The 16,309-nt window shown below is 36.9% G+C and overlaps 1 protein-coding gene and 1 long non-coding RNA gene across 10 annotated transcripts in view; one reads left to right on the top strand and one right to left on the bottom strand.

Annotated features, from left to right (window-relative positions):
* Positions 1 to 2,193, top strand: part of LOC106514059 (uncharacterized) — a 3,413-nt gene extending 1,220 nt beyond the window's left edge. Inside the window, exon 2 of the long non-coding RNA XR_001309857.1 lies at positions 185 to 2,193. This is a non-coding gene — a long non-coding RNA (uncharacterized LOC106514059). The remainder of the gene's footprint in view (positions 1 to 184) is intronic.
* Positions 1 to 16,309, bottom strand: part of nrxn2a (neurexin 2a) — a 207,942-nt gene that overhangs the window by 11,090 nt on the left and 180,543 nt on the right. For all 9 annotated transcript variants that reach the window (XM_014003140.1, XM_014003145.1, XM_014003142.1 and 6 more), the window contains 2 exons: positions 15,403 to 15,584; positions 4,125 to 4,296 (listed from right to left, as the gene is read on the bottom strand). In XM_014003140.1, coding sequence (XP_013858594.1) covers positions 4,125 to 4,296; positions 15,403 to 15,584 — 354 coding nt within the window. The remainder of the gene's footprint in view (positions 1 to 4,124; positions 4,297 to 15,402; positions 15,585 to 16,309) is intronic.

Below are 16,309 nucleotides of genomic sequence, written 5' to 3'. Positions count from 1 at the left end.
GACCAGCCTCCTGCAGTTTACCTGGAAAAGGGACCTCCATGTTGCTCTCAAATCTGGATTCTTATCTCATCTGAAAAATTGTTTTAGTTCAAAACATTAAAAAAAAAATAAAATAAACTCCATGGTCGACTCATGTGAGCTTTACTAAAAACAGGACCTCCTCTCCAGATAACAGATCGGGCAGGTGCAGGGGTGTGGAAGATCTTCCCAAAACGCCAAACTGGAATTTTTACAACTATGCCAAAAAACCATTTGGGTGTCTTAAGGTGGAAAACTGTCTTTCTCCCACAAAAAACTTCCATAAATTAAAGAAATTGTCTAATTAAAAATGTATAATAAATTGTGGATGTTTTGTAAAACTAATGGCTCTTAATTAAAAAAAGAAATTTAAATTTTTTGTTTTAATTCGAGGCTGCGATAGCTTTTAAAGTCTAATTTATTGTAGACTAAAACATAAAAAATGTTTTTTTTTTATCAGCAGTTATGTAATGTGGTCAATTTTTCCTTTAAGGAACACTTATTATCATAAAGTTAAAGGACTTTCTGAGGGTTAAATACTCCATCGTTCATTTTAGCCAAGTAATATTTCACTAACTGCCACAGCCCCATTTGGATTCCGTCAGCTTCTGTTAAAGTTCGACTGAAGCAGCAGCCTCTGCCTCTGAACTCATGTTCAAAGAGGCGTCATGTTTGAGTCGGGCCCACCATCCTTCAATGGGATCTGTATCCTGTGAGGAAAGTGGGGAAAGCGTCGTTCATTATTCAWCATTTTTTGCTGTCTAACCATGCATGGGAGTTCTTAGACGGATCTGGTTCAGCAGCACTGTCATGCAGAAAGATCACGGCCTGCTTGAATTTTGCAGATTTTCGCTGCAGAGAGGAGAGGATCTCCCAGCAACCAGCATCGGGTTCAAGACTTTACATTCAGCACATCTCCAGTCTGAAAGGGTCTAAATAGCTTGGCCTTAATGATGGCGGCCCCCCTCCTTCATCTTTTGTGGGCCCTGATTTGAAGMGATGCCCCGAGTCCATTAGTGATCCTGAAGCAGATGCATCCATCTGCTCCTTGAAGACTCCCTCTCACTTCATCTGTCCGTAAGAACCGCTCTCAGCACCGGGGCCTTATGTCAACTCTTCAAAGTCTCATTCTGTGGTGGTCAGTTTTAGCCCTCTTCACTCCGAGAACGTCTCAAAGCACCAGAAAACTCATTCCTGGCACTCCCTGTGTACCACTTGCACCCATTTTCCTCAATATGATGTTTTTTCGCTATTCTACTAAAAGTTGCTATTTGTGACATGAAAACATCTAATTGCTTAAAAAAACTGTTTATTACATTTTTCACTTTACGTCACCATTTTGTTACTGATGCACTGTATTCTGAGGATGATGATGGTTTAAAGTTGAGACCACAGAGTCGAGGCWAAAAAGCTACATTTTGTGTGAAAATAAATTTATTTTCTGTATTAGTTTTTATGTTCTGTACATTATTGAAACAATTAAACATTTAATAAATTTGTTTTGGAGCTAGAAGCTCACATGACATAAACATTACTAATATATTTGTAGCATTAGCTAACGTGAAAGCTAAAAGGTTAAAGCTGAGGTGAAGCAGTTCCGTCCACAGTTTCAGTTGCAGACTGAGTCCTTTCTACCTTCTCCTCTCTGTCAACGCTCTCTGGTTTCATTTAAAAGGGATGAATGTCAGACATTGTTCAACATTAACCTTCAAGCTACACCTTGTAGCCGTCAACATTTACTCAGAATGCTTTGCGGCATAAAAAACATGGCAACGTCTGAGTAACGATACATTTTTAAAATAAAACTAAACATTTTTATAGTTGAATAATTTTCATAAAATATTCTCTAATGCTACAACTAGTTAAATTTGATGTTGGATGTTTTTGAGGTGTTTCAAACAGTGCACCTGCCATCATTTTATTTATTTTCATTTTTTTGTTGAGTTTTGTTTCATTTATTGAAGCTGCCCAATAATTATGCACACATGATGTTAGACACAGTTTAGGCCTCATGGTCCCAGATAATCACTCAACTCAGCGAGTGATTCAACTTTATTTGAATTTGGGGTTGATAAAGATGGACAGAAATGAGGATGAAGTCAGAATTTTCACCTGACAAATAATTGTGCATGAAGTGCCCCTGAGACATTTTTATCAAGATGTTTGTAAAAAAAACTTGACTGTAGTTAAATTATAAAATAAAGAAACATTGCTGCTTCATGCTCATTTACATTTCCAAGCAACATTTTAAAAAGTTAGCTGTAACATCAAAACTACATTTCAGTTTTTTATGTAAAGATGAGAAGTAAAATTAACAAAACACAAGTGAGAGAGAAATACATGCAAACACACAAAAGAATCATGAAGTTAAAGAAAAAAAGGCAATAACTTAAACTTTTGTAATAGGGAAAAATTGAAGCAGGCACGCTTTTTGCACTAATTGAGAATTGAATTAATTCTTGTTCATATTTAAGATGAAATTACTTTATTTTGAACATGTCAGAAAAAAATATGAGAAAAATAACAGCAATAAAATAAATATGGGAAAAAATGATTATAATTTGTTGTCCAACTTGTTTTAAGTCTGCGAAACCTTGGTTATTGGTGAAAAATGAGAGTCTCTAAAACAAAACATATCTTTTTCTATCCTTGCACAATTCTTTATACTGTATTTTTTATTGTTAGTAGTTGTATCATGGCTAATTTTTGTGGTATCTACAGCTTGTAAAGTAACTAGTGTGTGAACCTCTGTACGGATGCTGCTGTGACACCGGAATTTTCCCTCCGCGGGACAATAAATTCTATTTCTATTCTTCTATTAAATATTAAAGCATTACTTTTYTTTGGACCTGTTTGAAGTCAGTCATGTTTAAGGATTGGTTAAATGAACAGAAAGGGTTAAATTATAGAGCAGAACATAAGAGGAGGAAAATGATGATGATTTAACACTAAGGGTTAGTTCAGCAAGAAAGATGTGTGCTTGCAATATTCTTTTGTAAACATTGTGATTACTAGATGTCAGTTTTTAGTCAAATGAAAACCAATAATGTTGCATTTCAGAGTTTTTGAGGCTCACTAATGGCACAAAAACAGAACCTTCATTTGGATTTGCTCTTGRGCTCCTCAGTCGATTTTAATTTACCTTTTGAAAATGTTTGAAAATCACTGATTACTGAGTGGGGGCTGAAAATAGAGACACACACACGGCTGTTTATACTATTCMGATTTATGTAAAACCGTGTGTGTGTGTGTGTGTGTGTGTGTGTGTGTGTGTGCGTGCGTGCGTGCGTGCGGAGCAGCAGCTGGAGGCAGAGAGGGGATCTGGTTTCCTCCTGCTCTGCCAGTCAACACCTGTTCTGGATGATGTTAATTAGTTGATTGGTTCAGAGCAGATTTAAAGGACAGCCCGTTGTGATCACCAATTCTGTGTTTCTTTTTTTTTTTAATTAAACATTTTCACAGTTTGTGTACATTTTACATACATTTCAGTGGGTCATTTTCTGCCATGATGCATTCTATTCCAGCTGACAGCCTTCGTCATGTACGGTTATTGTAAATATTTGATATTCAGAATAGAATTTGAAATCCTACTTCTTACATACAAAGCTTCATATTAWGTTGAAGATCTTACTGTTCCATACTTTCCTAACAGAGCACTTTGTTCTCAGACTGCAGGTTTACTTGTGGTTCCTCGAGTTRCTAAAAGTAGAATGGGAGGCGGAGCTTTCAGTTCTCAAGCTCCTCTCGTAGAATGAACTTCCAGTTTCTGTCTACTTTAAAGACTAGCTTTAAGACTTCCCTTTTTGATAAATCCTACAGCTAGGGTTGGCTTGGGTTTCCTAAAGTATCCCTTAGCTATAGGCTTAGACTGCTGGAGGACAAACTGACCAGATTTCCTCACTCAGCTGCTGTCTTTAGTCGCTCTACTCAACATTTGAAGGTAAGGGTGGTGAATCAGATGGGTGATGAAAGTAAAGAACTCAAATGCAAAAACATTAAAAATTAACGTATGTTTGGAATCCTCAAATGCTGAAAAAAAATCCATGCTGTTTCTCTACAACCCAGATAAACATGTTTGAACAGATGCTCGTGGTCTTCAGGCTCACCTGGTGGGTAACGCTCTATAACAGGATGGTTGTCCACCTGCAGGGTGGCGTTCCCGCCACTGCGTGTAAAGCGCACTACATGGTACTTGCCATCATTGACAATGACGGCAGGCTCGTCGATGCTGATGTCGTCTGTTCCCACGTTGAAGATGACGCCAATCTTTCCTTGATCCTGGAATAATGAGGACAATGAAATAAATGTGAGATATTGAGCAAATTACAAAACTATGAATAAAAGTCACTGGATAACATGTGGTTATTTTAAGAGAAGGAAATGTTTTCAATTCAGATTATTGGGGTTTTCGGGCCTTAAGTTCTCAGGATTTACACTAGTGGAGGAGCTAAACATGACTGAGGCAGCTGGTTCTGGTTAGGGACCTCTAATCTTTTGATTACAGCTGTATAAAGCTGATGACAAGGCAGCCGTCTCTCCACACTAGTTAATAAAAAAACGACTGTTCTATGATTCAGTGTAAGTGAGACACCCTGCTCAAGCACACAAGCCTATCTTTTGTGACACGAACAACATGTTAAATTCTTTCTTTGGGGTTCGGTGCCACTTCTCCACAGTCCACTCAGGTTCGTGACTCTGATCACTTTTGACAGAATCCGGCTGTTTTTGTTTTTTTTGGTTGAACAACTTCTCTTTCTTTCAGCCTCGTCGTACTCCAACCGAACAACCTCCCTGAAAGGTCAAAGCTGCTTCTTAAACTAACATTTGGGTGGAACTAAGAAGAAACATTGGAAACAGAAGCTGTGTGGGGCTCAGGCTCTTAAAATTATTTTTTAAATGCAAGGTGTGCTTAAATTGCAATGTGTAATAAAAAAACACACCAATCCTCAAGTTATAATGATACCTCAACTATGATAAAATGACAAATGGTGCTAGAAGTAGTGAGCACAGCTAACCAAAAACTTAGCTTCACTAACTAAAATCTGCTAACTAAAAATATAGCTTCGCTAACACAAAACATAAAAAAATTGTGGATGCTAAAGCTAAACAAGTCAAAACTAGCAAAAGCTAACACTACCAACTAACTGCTAAGACCATAGTCAGTCTGTCACACATCTTCGTCTTTGTCCAGCTGAAGACTGCTGGGACTGAKACAAACCTGTTGTTAGTTTGTTAGTTTAATTAGCGATTAGTGGACTTAAAGTTGGCAAAATCAAATTTGGCAGAAGCTAACTGATCCACTAACGGAACAGAATAGCCAAGTCTTCAACTTGGCCAAGTATGAAATTAATATAAAATAATTACTAACTCTTAAATTTAAAGTAACTAGTCACAACTAATATGTTGAGTGATTTGTCTTTGTTTACTATGAAGGACAAATATTCTGCAGATCCATACTCAACCAGCTGTGTGTGTTTTTTTCCACCCGTAAACAAGAYAATGGAGGATAAATAAAGAATGAAATTCGTCTTTTATTTAAAACGAAATCCTGAAGATAAAGTATCGACTTGCCTCACAGCCATGMTGTGAATATCTTTAAGACTGGGCTTGACCTTTTTTTTCTTGCAACTCTACATTTGTCTTTTAATAGAAGTGTTTCTTATCTTCTGTTTTTTTTTTAATTTACACATTCCTGACTTAAAAAAAATCAAGGCAGACATATTTTTTTTTCTTGGTGGTGGCTGCTGTTGTATAATGTAAAAACTTGTCTCGGTTGCTTCGGTCTCTGCCCCAAATGATATGCAAAATCATTCAAGAAGTCCTTTGAAATTAGAATAATTATTTATACGGACGCAGTTGGTGTTAAGTACAGAAGTGCAAAAAACTCTTCGGAGACCTTGAACGTTGCATTAATAATACAACTTCTTCAGACTGAGAGACTAACTTCTGCTGTCTTTTAGCAGCACGTTCACAGCTCAAATTTGGATTTTTGTAAAACTAAAAGCGGCTGTGATTCTACGGCGGTGCAACCATTTTGTGCAACTAGTTTATGACGCAACAGCTGGATGAATAGATTCTCACAAGTCAGACTGCAAATGAAAACCCGTCGTGTTGAACATATCCTGTCATTCTCCTCAAACCTTGCAGCCAATTAAAGTCAGTGTTACCGTACCCTAGTGAGAATGATTAGAGTGTAAGACCATACAGGAAAGAACACCTAAATCTACATCGGCACAGTGAAAAATCCTATTATCACCTTTTTTTAAACACACAATTAATCATTATCGCAGCATCTCCTGAGTTGTGTCCCTGACATTTTATCTTTCCTTGCATTCAGTCGCCTTTATAGAGGGCTGTTTAGCTGCTCATGGTTTAATTGCCAGACTGATGAAGCTGCTTATGAGGAGTCATTAAACAACTGCGGGGTAGAGCGACCTGAGGTCAAACTCTACCTTGTCTATTGAACAACATTAAAAACCTCCAGGGCCAGAACAGTCTGCCCCAAGCCTCAGACAGCTTAAAGATAAAAACCAGCGCTCCTGCTTTGCTATCGGAGGTTCCTGATTCACCAACAGATTTTTTGTGGCTACTAATTGGCAGCAAAATAGATTTTGCTTATCGTTCCAATTCAACCTTGCAGTCCCTTACAGAAAAGAAAAACACGTGGATGTTTTATACATGTGGATAATCTTGTAACCTTGCATATACATTTTAAAAACGTTCCAAGTTCACACAGGAAATGTCGATTTGATGATTTTCCATGTGTGAAGTTCAGGTATTTTCTATCAGGTAAGGGAGACTGTGCGCCTCAAACTGTGCTGTCGACCAAACCCTGCGCTGACGCACATTTAAGAGGTTTGGTGCATGAATTCAGATGGGAAAAAAATACTTCAACGTCTAAAAGCACCTGAGTCTTACAGATCAGAGCTGTTTGTGACGTGCAGTTAGCCTGAAATAGTCACTCCCGACAGCTGGTGGTGACTGTGTCTCAGGATGGGACGCCACATGCTGCCTTCACAAAGAGAGGGCAGGTGTGTCAGAAAAGGTTTCATTCAAGATCTCTTCTAGTTTCAGATCAGTGTTTCACCTCCCATTGTCCAAGAAGGGCACCCAGAGGGAGTGTAGCAACAAGATAAGTGGCTTCAATTACCATTATTACCCATTATTTAACTAGGCAAATCCCACTGGGATCACAAATRTCTGTTGCAAGGAAGGCCTGGGCCTGAAGGCAAACCAAGGAACATGCTCTTGGACTGTGGGAGGAAACCAGAGTACCCAGAAAAAACTCTCGCAAACCTGAGGAAAACATAACTCCAGACAAGAGATGTGACGTTTGTGAATGATACAGATGTTTTGAATGGCTCCTTACAATGAATGATAGGAACCAAAAGGCAGGCTGTAGAGAGACATTTGTAGTTTTATTTTTATTTTTTWCATCTTATGTTTTTTTCCCTCCTTAAGCACAGAGACAATCACTCCTTTGTTTTTTTCACAGTAAACAGGCAGACGGGTGGAGTACAGCAGCTCGAGGGAAAAGGGGAGGGGGTTCTGCTTGACAAAACACATGGTTCTGCCCACGTGATGGACTTCCATCACTCATTCAAAATCAAACAGCTCCATGAAACAAATGACTTGTCAAGATCCAGATCCCTTCAAAAAGCCATTCATCCCATCTCCTCTCTGCACAGAAAGACTTTGGGTTCTAAACAGGGATTGAACCCAGGACCTTATTGCTGTCAGACAACAGTGCTAACCACTAACACAGCACTACTGCTGCCACCCAGGGAAACACTGCAGATATTGTTGCATCAACAACTAAATTGTCCAAATGTTGAAAATCCCAACCCTTCATTGAGGGAAAAAAAGGTGCAGCAACAATCCTTTGACCTTTTGCAAATAAACGAATGAAACACAAGGACTCATTTTAAAACCTTTTTAGGTGAAACTAAGAGTTGGTTTAAAAATGCTACCCTGAACACAACTCCTTTACTGAACCAGGCCGAAATTATTCAAGCAGTTTTAGTTAGTCCCTCTAATTCTGGAATATATTATATGTAATAAATTATATATAATACAGAGCCACACTGGAAAAAGAATACACTTTTTTCTCTAAGAAAACAGACAGAAATATGAGAAAATACAACAATTATGTTATGCATCCTTGTCCAAAATGTCTTTCATATATCTGAGACTTGTAAGAAAATGATGTTTTTCTTTCTCATTGTGACTGATGTGTTTGTGACAATCATATTTAGATTGTGCAAAGAAGAAGTGTTCTGATACAAAAAAAAAAAAAAAAAAGCTGCCGAGCTGGATAAGCTAGTATTTTATTTATTTACAGGCAGCATCTGTTATTAAAAAAAGCTATTTAACTAGCTCCACCTTAAATGGTCTGATAACAAAGGTGTTAAACTTCTATTTTCAGAAAAGCTAAACAACGGACCATTTTCCCATTTTTGGAGTATAAAATGAGATAAAATAACCGTCTGTTTTTCTTTTTACAATATCTGTTTTAAAAAAAGACCAAAAAGCACGAGCTGTACAATAAATCTCATCTTTAGAAAAAGGGTTCTAACAGTAGCTGTGATGACAAGATCCAAGTTCTCTTCTCATCAGAGCTGCTGCTGAATCTAATCCACTCTGGTGGAGAAGGATTGAATATTATGAAGATAAATTATCATTATTAGGATTTATTTTTTGATTAGTTGAAAAGAGGGGAAAAGAGAAACCTTCAGGGCTCTGGAAGTGACAAATCTATGATGAGCCATTATTGCCACTTGATACATGTTTAAACAGAGCATAAAGTGAACCCATCATGATTCTTTTAAAGCCCGGCACATCCGTCTGTCTCAGTTTGTCACCAGCCGATCGTCTCTCTCTCTCTCTCTCTCTCTCTCTCTCTCTCTCTCTCTCTCTCTGTTCTGTCAGGCTTTACAAGACTGAAGATGTCCCAGTGCTGTTTTCAGGAGAGGGGGTTCAGAGGCTTCTTATCTTTTCACGTTCCCGCAGGAACGAAAAAAGTGTCTTTTCAGCAGCTTGATGATAGTTATGGCATGTGGTAATAGAAACAATTGTCTGTGAGCGTGTGGCGCAGATTCTTTTCTTTTTTTCTTGTTCTCGAAGATTACCTGATGGAGAGGAGATATGAAAAAAGTGTTTTAAAGGCTCACTGTTTGAGCTCCCCAAAAGATCAAAGGCAAGTGTTTTTGTCTAAACTGGCTCTGTGTGCAAATAAATTTTTGTTGAAGCCTTTTTTGCATAAACGGTGAGAAAAAGAGCTAATTTAAAATTTAGAATATTTATAGACCAAAGTGTAAAACTGAAATATACATTCCCATTTAAATATAATTGTGAAACCTGGCTTGTGTTACCCGTGATGTGACGGATGTGCAATCAGAACGCATAAGAAATCAGCTTCCAGACCTCATCTGGTTACCAAATAAGTCTCTTCTGCCTTTCAGGTTTGAAGTGTGGCCGTGCTGCACTGCTTCACAGTCATAATTCTCATAATTTTGCCCAATGAATTTTCTTTTTGTTTCATCTTTTAGTAACTCATTAAAAACATCACCATCTGAGACAGTATTAGCACGTCTAATGTACTCTCTGGTGAATGTGGTGATTTTTATTTATTTATTTATTTATTTATTTTTTGCAGAATAATTGGTCTTTGGCATCTGAATCATATTACAGTGAACTGAGTGATTATTTTTCATGTTGTGCATTTAAAAAACAAGAAATTGTCGTCTGGGTCACATGATTTTCATCCAGCACTGATATTTGTTTTAATTGTTTTTTGTATTTTTGCTAAATATAAAAATTGTTTTATATCAATGGTAAAATTTTAAATTTTGATTCAATGCAATAAAATAAACACATTTAAAAGGTGGAAAATAAGAATACTAGTCCGTCCCCTGAGCTGTTGGCTTTGAGTAACTGTGGCCCCCTGAGCAATTTAGTTTAATAGCCCTGTATTAATGTATCAAAATAAATGGCTTTAAAGGCAGCACTCCTATAATGCATGTCGATCATGCATGGGAATTCCCTGTCAGAAAGTGGAAAAGTTCAGAATTCAAGACTCATTGAGTAAAACTCTCTTAGTTTTACTTTAAATAGTATTTCTGTTATTTATTTCACATTTAATCTGGATCAATCTGTATACCCCAATCTCAATGATGCACAAGTTGGTTTTAGAAAGAAAAAAATCAGTTCTCATTTGTTATTGTATAAAGTCTTGAAATATTTCAGCATTTTGGACAGTTCCTTCAGTCCTTCACACTTTAAAGTCCTGAAACATTTCAGTATTTTCAGGAACTTGGACAGTTCCTTCAGCCCTTTACACTGTCTGAAGTCCTGAAACATTTCAGCACTTTCAGGACCTTGGACAGTTCCTTCAGTCCTTCACACTGTCTAAAGTRCTGAKACATTRCAGCKCTTTCAGMACCWTGGACAGTTCCTTCAGTCCTTCACACTGTCTAAAGTCCTGAAACATTTCAGTACTTTCAGCACCTTGTACAGTTCCTTCAGTCCTTCACATTGCCTAAAACCTTGAAACATTTCAGCACTTTCAGTACCTTGGACAGTTCCTTCAGCCTTCGACACTGTCTAAAGCAGGGATTCCCAACTAGGGGTACGCAAGCATATTACAGGGGGTTTGTGGAAAAATTTCCCAGGTGTACAAAAAATTTAATAAAAATAGGACTGAGATATGTAAGGCTCTATGAATTCCGTAATGCAGAAATTGCAGTTGGAATCATGGAATTAACACAAAATGGAATCCAGTATAAAATGTGGAATTTCACAGAATTTGCTAATTTGGGTGTGTTTCTGACATATTTGGGACAATGCAATGTATTTTGGACAGTGCTGTTTTCCGCACCTGCCATTACCTGCTTTATTTATTTAATTACAACATTTTTATTTTTATATTTATTTTGAGTTGAAAAAATAAAATGCCTGTGAATTAAACATTCTGGGGGGTTAAATAAATAATTTACATCTAATAATCGGTTGTAGTACATTATAGTTTTGGAGAGTCATCATTATGTTTGAATGAAGGGGTACTAGTGATATGACAAAATGGCTCAGGGGGTACACAAGTCTAAAAAGTTTGAGAATCACTGTCCTAGGTCTTATGTGAAAACATATCGTCTCATATGTTATTGTATTGTATTGTGTTCAAAGGTATTATGATGTATCGTATTTTATGGCATCATATTTATGTATCGTATTGTATTTTATTCTCTTGTATCCTATTACATAGTACTGCAGCATTATGTATTGTATTATATAGTATCATATTACACCAAAGATGGCCACAGACCTCTAGTTAAGAAACCAGAAGTTCACCTCGGCAGCTTCTGAACTCTTTTCCACTCTCCTCCACTAAGTGGTAATGAGGTGTCAAACTCAGCAATCTGTCTGGTTATAAGAAACCTAACACACAATATAGAAAAAAAAAACTTTTCAGCTTCTTTGCACTCCAGCTGTAATCTATATACTGTATACATTTACAGGCAAGGCAGGCGAGGTCAGAGCCTTCTAAAACTCTAAAAATGAACAAGAAATAGTTTGGGAAACTTTGGTGCAGAGGAGGATTTTAGAAAAAGACGTGTGTTAGAGGCCAGAAGATTAGCAGTTCAAGATAAATGTTACACCAACACCAAAAAAAAAAAAAAAATTGTTTTTGCTTACTAGTGGCCTGAGCTGAAAAACAGTCCTAGAATTAGTTTCAGGTATTTATACTATAAATAACAATACACTGTGAAAGTAATTAAAGTGATGCAGCACAAAGAGGTTTCAGATTTCACTATAAACATGTTGGAAAATGGGGAAAAACACAACTTTGGACCTAAAAATTAGAAGCTACATGAACCAACAATATTTATTTATTTAAATACGCTTCTTTGTAGCTGGCATCATTTAGCACAGCTGGAGTGAAAACTTTCAGATGTTTTTCACTTTATTTTTTCAACGTTTATTTCTTGCAGTCTATAGAGTTGTAATCATTATTTCCTTATATTTTGCTTTCAAGCAATAAAAAAAGAAAGAGAATTTCACAAAGAGTTCTTTAGACTTTCTGAAGGTTTTTTTTAAGGTTTATATTTTTTTTCTGGAAGGACTGCTTTTCTACTCTTTTATGTATGTTTAAAAGTCTGAAATGTAAAAAGAGGACAAATAGATGATAAAAAAGAGTTCAGTCTAAAAAACTTTTTTTTATAGATTAAGTGAAAGAAATGGGAACAAATAGTGCCTTTTTATACATGTATGATTCATAGACAAGATCTTTAAAAAACAGACAAAACCAATGAACTATTGATCCAGTTCAGACAGTTTAAAATAAAGTTTGGAAATAAAATCTAAAAAATGAGCCAAAAACAGTGCTTTTTTGTCCCAATTTCATGTTAATAATTTTAAACCATTTTCCCTTCATCGGCATCAAGGTTTAAGTTATTTGTAAGCTTTTCATTTTCAGTTCTACCTTTAAAGGGAGCCTCACTGCACCACACGAGATGTGGAGCACAAGAAATGTGAGACGGACCCTCTTAAATAACGGATGATTTAACCCAGTTCAGGGATTCTCTTTGTGATTTTTTAAAAAAACAAAATACAAAGATGCGCTTTCAGCTTGAGAGGCATTATTTCAGCGCCCTCTTCAGTTTTGTGATGCCCCATTTCTGAGTAACGACTCACTCAGTGCGCTATGCCATATCTACAAAAAAAAAAAAAATAGAGTTTGCCCAGAGACATTTCCAGGGCGAGACACAAAGCTTTCACTCTCAAACACACTAAATAGACCTACTAGCCAATCAGAATTAGGTCGGGGCAGGCCTTGGGTCTTAACAAAACTTTGGTTAAGATTTAGCACCAAGCATGGTCCGCAAGTTTACGAAGTAAGGATAAACCACTAAAGATGATGATAAAGACCTAAAGAACAAATTGRACCAGGCTGGGATAGAGGAGGTTTAAAGGCTCTCTCACACTATTCCGACAAACTTTTCATAAGTTGTCTAACCTCTGACGAAAAGATCAATGTTGAAAATAGAATTTAAAAAAAATTTCTATTTGAAACCTCTTTTGGACCAATAACATTGACTGCTATGCATCGTATCAACAGCCAATATGAGTAAAATAGTCACAACAAAATTTTCACAAGTTGGCATAAATTATCTAAAATGTTATAGATCAGGGCTATTCAACTGGTGGCCCGCGGGCCACAATCGGCCCGCGAGTGACCAAAGTTCGGCCCGCCAATTGGTTCATTCATCTCTTAAGCCCAAACCCCCAGTTTTCTACTTTGATCACTCTTAGTTCTTTTAGTTAAACACAGACATGTTTGGTGTCTACAGAAACGTCAGAATCTTGGCCAGAATTTGGTAAAAACCTTTTCTATAAACACTCAAGACAGTTAAAACTACAAGCAGTTGAAGATAAAATGATGAAAGTAAAAATAAAATTGGTTTAAAAATTTGGCAAGTCAGAGATGTTAAATATTATTTGTGTCTAATAATAGGAGGCAGAATGTGTTCTTTTTGTTTTTGATAATGTGTAATTATCACTACTTTTACAGGGTTCTGTATGTTGTACTCATGATTAAATGCAGCAAAATAAACTAATTCAAAGCTAACAGATTTTTGTAATACTTGGTTTATTTACATAATAACTTTAACTACTGGATGTTCGGCCCCTCAGCTGTTGACCGTCAGTAACTGTGGCCCCTGGAGAAATTTAGTTGAATAGGCCTGTTATAGATCTTTTAGTAGCTGTTGTGTGTTGTTGCTACAACCTCCAGTTATGAAACCTTTGTCAGTGTGTGTAGTGGTACGACCCCCGACGTAAAGAGTCAAAACCCTCTTCCAAAATCCTAGCTAAAAGCCTGATCTGTTTGTTGTTTAATCAGATGTCATCACTTCATCACATTATTGAATCGCAGAGCCGTCTTCTTACCTTTTCACGTTGACTCTTTCGGCTCTGTTGCTTCATCACTTTAAAGAACAAAGGTGTATAATGAAGACTGGCTTGAATCCTACTTGGCCCCTTTATCATTTTAGCCTTATTTTTTACAAACACAGCAAAATCCTTCACTCTCTTTACCATCAACAATCTCCAGCCTCGCCCTAAATTAGTCATCTTTCAGCTGCTTTAGTTTAGTTAGAATTTGCACTTGATTCTGTCTCTGCTCCTGACGTTTTCAAAAATTTGCTGCCATTTAAGCAGCTAAACGTATTTAATGACTTCTACACAGAGACCCTGCAGAGGTTAAGCACGGTCTATTTTATTGTTTGTCCGTTTAAGTGTAGATTGTTGTGGCATCTAAACAATAGAAACTCCTCAGAATCAGGGAGATGAATGATGAAGCAAATTTTGTGACTTCAGAAGGCGTTCTGAGGCCCGTTTACGATGAACAATACACACAGTTTAATGTCTGTCAACAGACAGCAGATGTGATTTTCATTACTGCACCACTCAACAGCCTTCCAACAGATCTCATCACAAACACACACACAACAGATCTCACCACAAAACACACATCTTGAGATCAGAACATCTAAACAGGCACCCAGAGAAGAAGCTGGCAGATGTAGAGCTGCTCGGTGTCAATCACTGTGCGTTTCACAAAACATCTCTTAGACAACAGATCTGCCCTTATTTCTGTTCAGGGTAGTAAAATAAATTTTTTTTGTTTGTTCTGATTTTATCTCAATATTTGGACTCAGCTTCAACCAATAAGTGACTCATGCAAGCTGTGATGTTGGACTGCCAGGACTATTAACATCACACAGATGAAACTTCATTTAAAAATAAAACAAGAGTTGTTTGTACTTTATTTAACTAGATGTGCTCTACTTAAATTCTATGCAAAACCAGATCCTAGTGTAAAATTTTGTCCCTTAATTTTATTTTCTATCTAATTCAGTATCTGTAAAACAGACAAAGTTACAGCTGTTTGTGCTTTTGTTTGGATAAATTTGCAAAGACAGCCAACAAACATCAAACCTCATCAAAATCTGCTCACTGCTCATCAGATGTTTTGCTAACACAAACACATACACACGTACTGGCAATTACTGTAGCTGGCAATACACATACAAAATACTTCAATTCTCTTTAAATAGCATACAGTATGTCTTCATCGATAAAATGTATAACAGTGGATTTTTATTTCTCTATATCTAAAAAAGACCCAAATTCTTAAAACTGATCGTTACATACAGGCTCAAGTTTTGATCTGATCGTTGTTGCCACCTCCTCAGTAAGAAACGTCTAAATGAAAATTAGTCCCACTGATTTGCAGGACCATGACCACCACTGTGTACCAGGATCTTGTAAATAAATAGATAAATTAAAAAAAATAAACGTGTAAAATGTTTTTTTGTGCGTTCTTACGATGTGCAGCTGAAGAAAGTCTCCGAGCCCGTGGGTGCTCTCCACCCGCACCAAGATGGCGTCCTTCTGCTGAGTGCTGAAGCCCACAGCTAAGCGGTCGGCCCGGGTGCTCGGCCGTTCGTTGGGGGCCCAGGTGAAGGTGATGAGGGCCCCTCCTTTCCCAAAGATATACGTGGTCCCAGCTGTAAAGTAGAACAGGAACGTCAGCACAGAATGATGTAAGCTGTGAATCTTTAGGAGGGGGTTAGAGGCTTTATTAGCATTGCTTCATTAGCTGGTCGAGTCCGTGGACAACAACTCCAACTTYTTAATTTTTCCTTTATGTGTCATCTGCTTAAAAATGACTCATTCTACATAAAACGCCAACCAGTCCAGAGAGACAGATTAATTAAAAACACCTCCTTTAAATCATAGAAAAGCTTCGTTTAAATGGAATAAAAAAAGATTTAGATGTGCGTGTCGCTGCGACGTCTTGTTCTGTTTTTGGATTAAATAGGATGTAGAGCAGATTATCTGACACATCACTGTAAACACTGACTCACAGTCCAGCTCTATAAAACCACAGTGATGATTTAATGTCAGAATAAATAACATTTTTAATTATCTGCTCAAAATACTGGGATGTTTCTCTACCCTATGCTTCTTTTTTTTCCCTCAACATAAAATATAAAACTGCTCATTTTAACTGATATTTTTGAAACATCTACATACGAATAGTCCTGGCAATCAATATACATTTTAATTTARATTAAAACTGTTTTCATGCTTTGTTTTTGAGCTTTTTTTGACTGATGAATAATGTTTCCTCAAAGTTCTTTGTAGCTCAGAAAAAAATCTAATTATACTCTTTTTTTCATGTCTGTTAACAAAATATCTTGTGAATCATTGAATGAATTTTAAGGAAGCT

The sequence above is a fragment of the Austrofundulus limnaeus genome, unplaced genomic scaffold (assembly GCF_001266775.1).
Source record: "Austrofundulus limnaeus strain Quisiro unplaced genomic scaffold, Austrofundulus_limnaeus-1.0 Scaffold17, whole genome shotgun sequence".
Classification (NCBI taxonomy): domain Eukaryota; kingdom Metazoa; phylum Chordata; class Actinopteri; order Cyprinodontiformes; family Rivulidae; genus Austrofundulus; species Austrofundulus limnaeus.
This window is presented reverse-complemented; position numbering and strand designations above follow the sequence as displayed.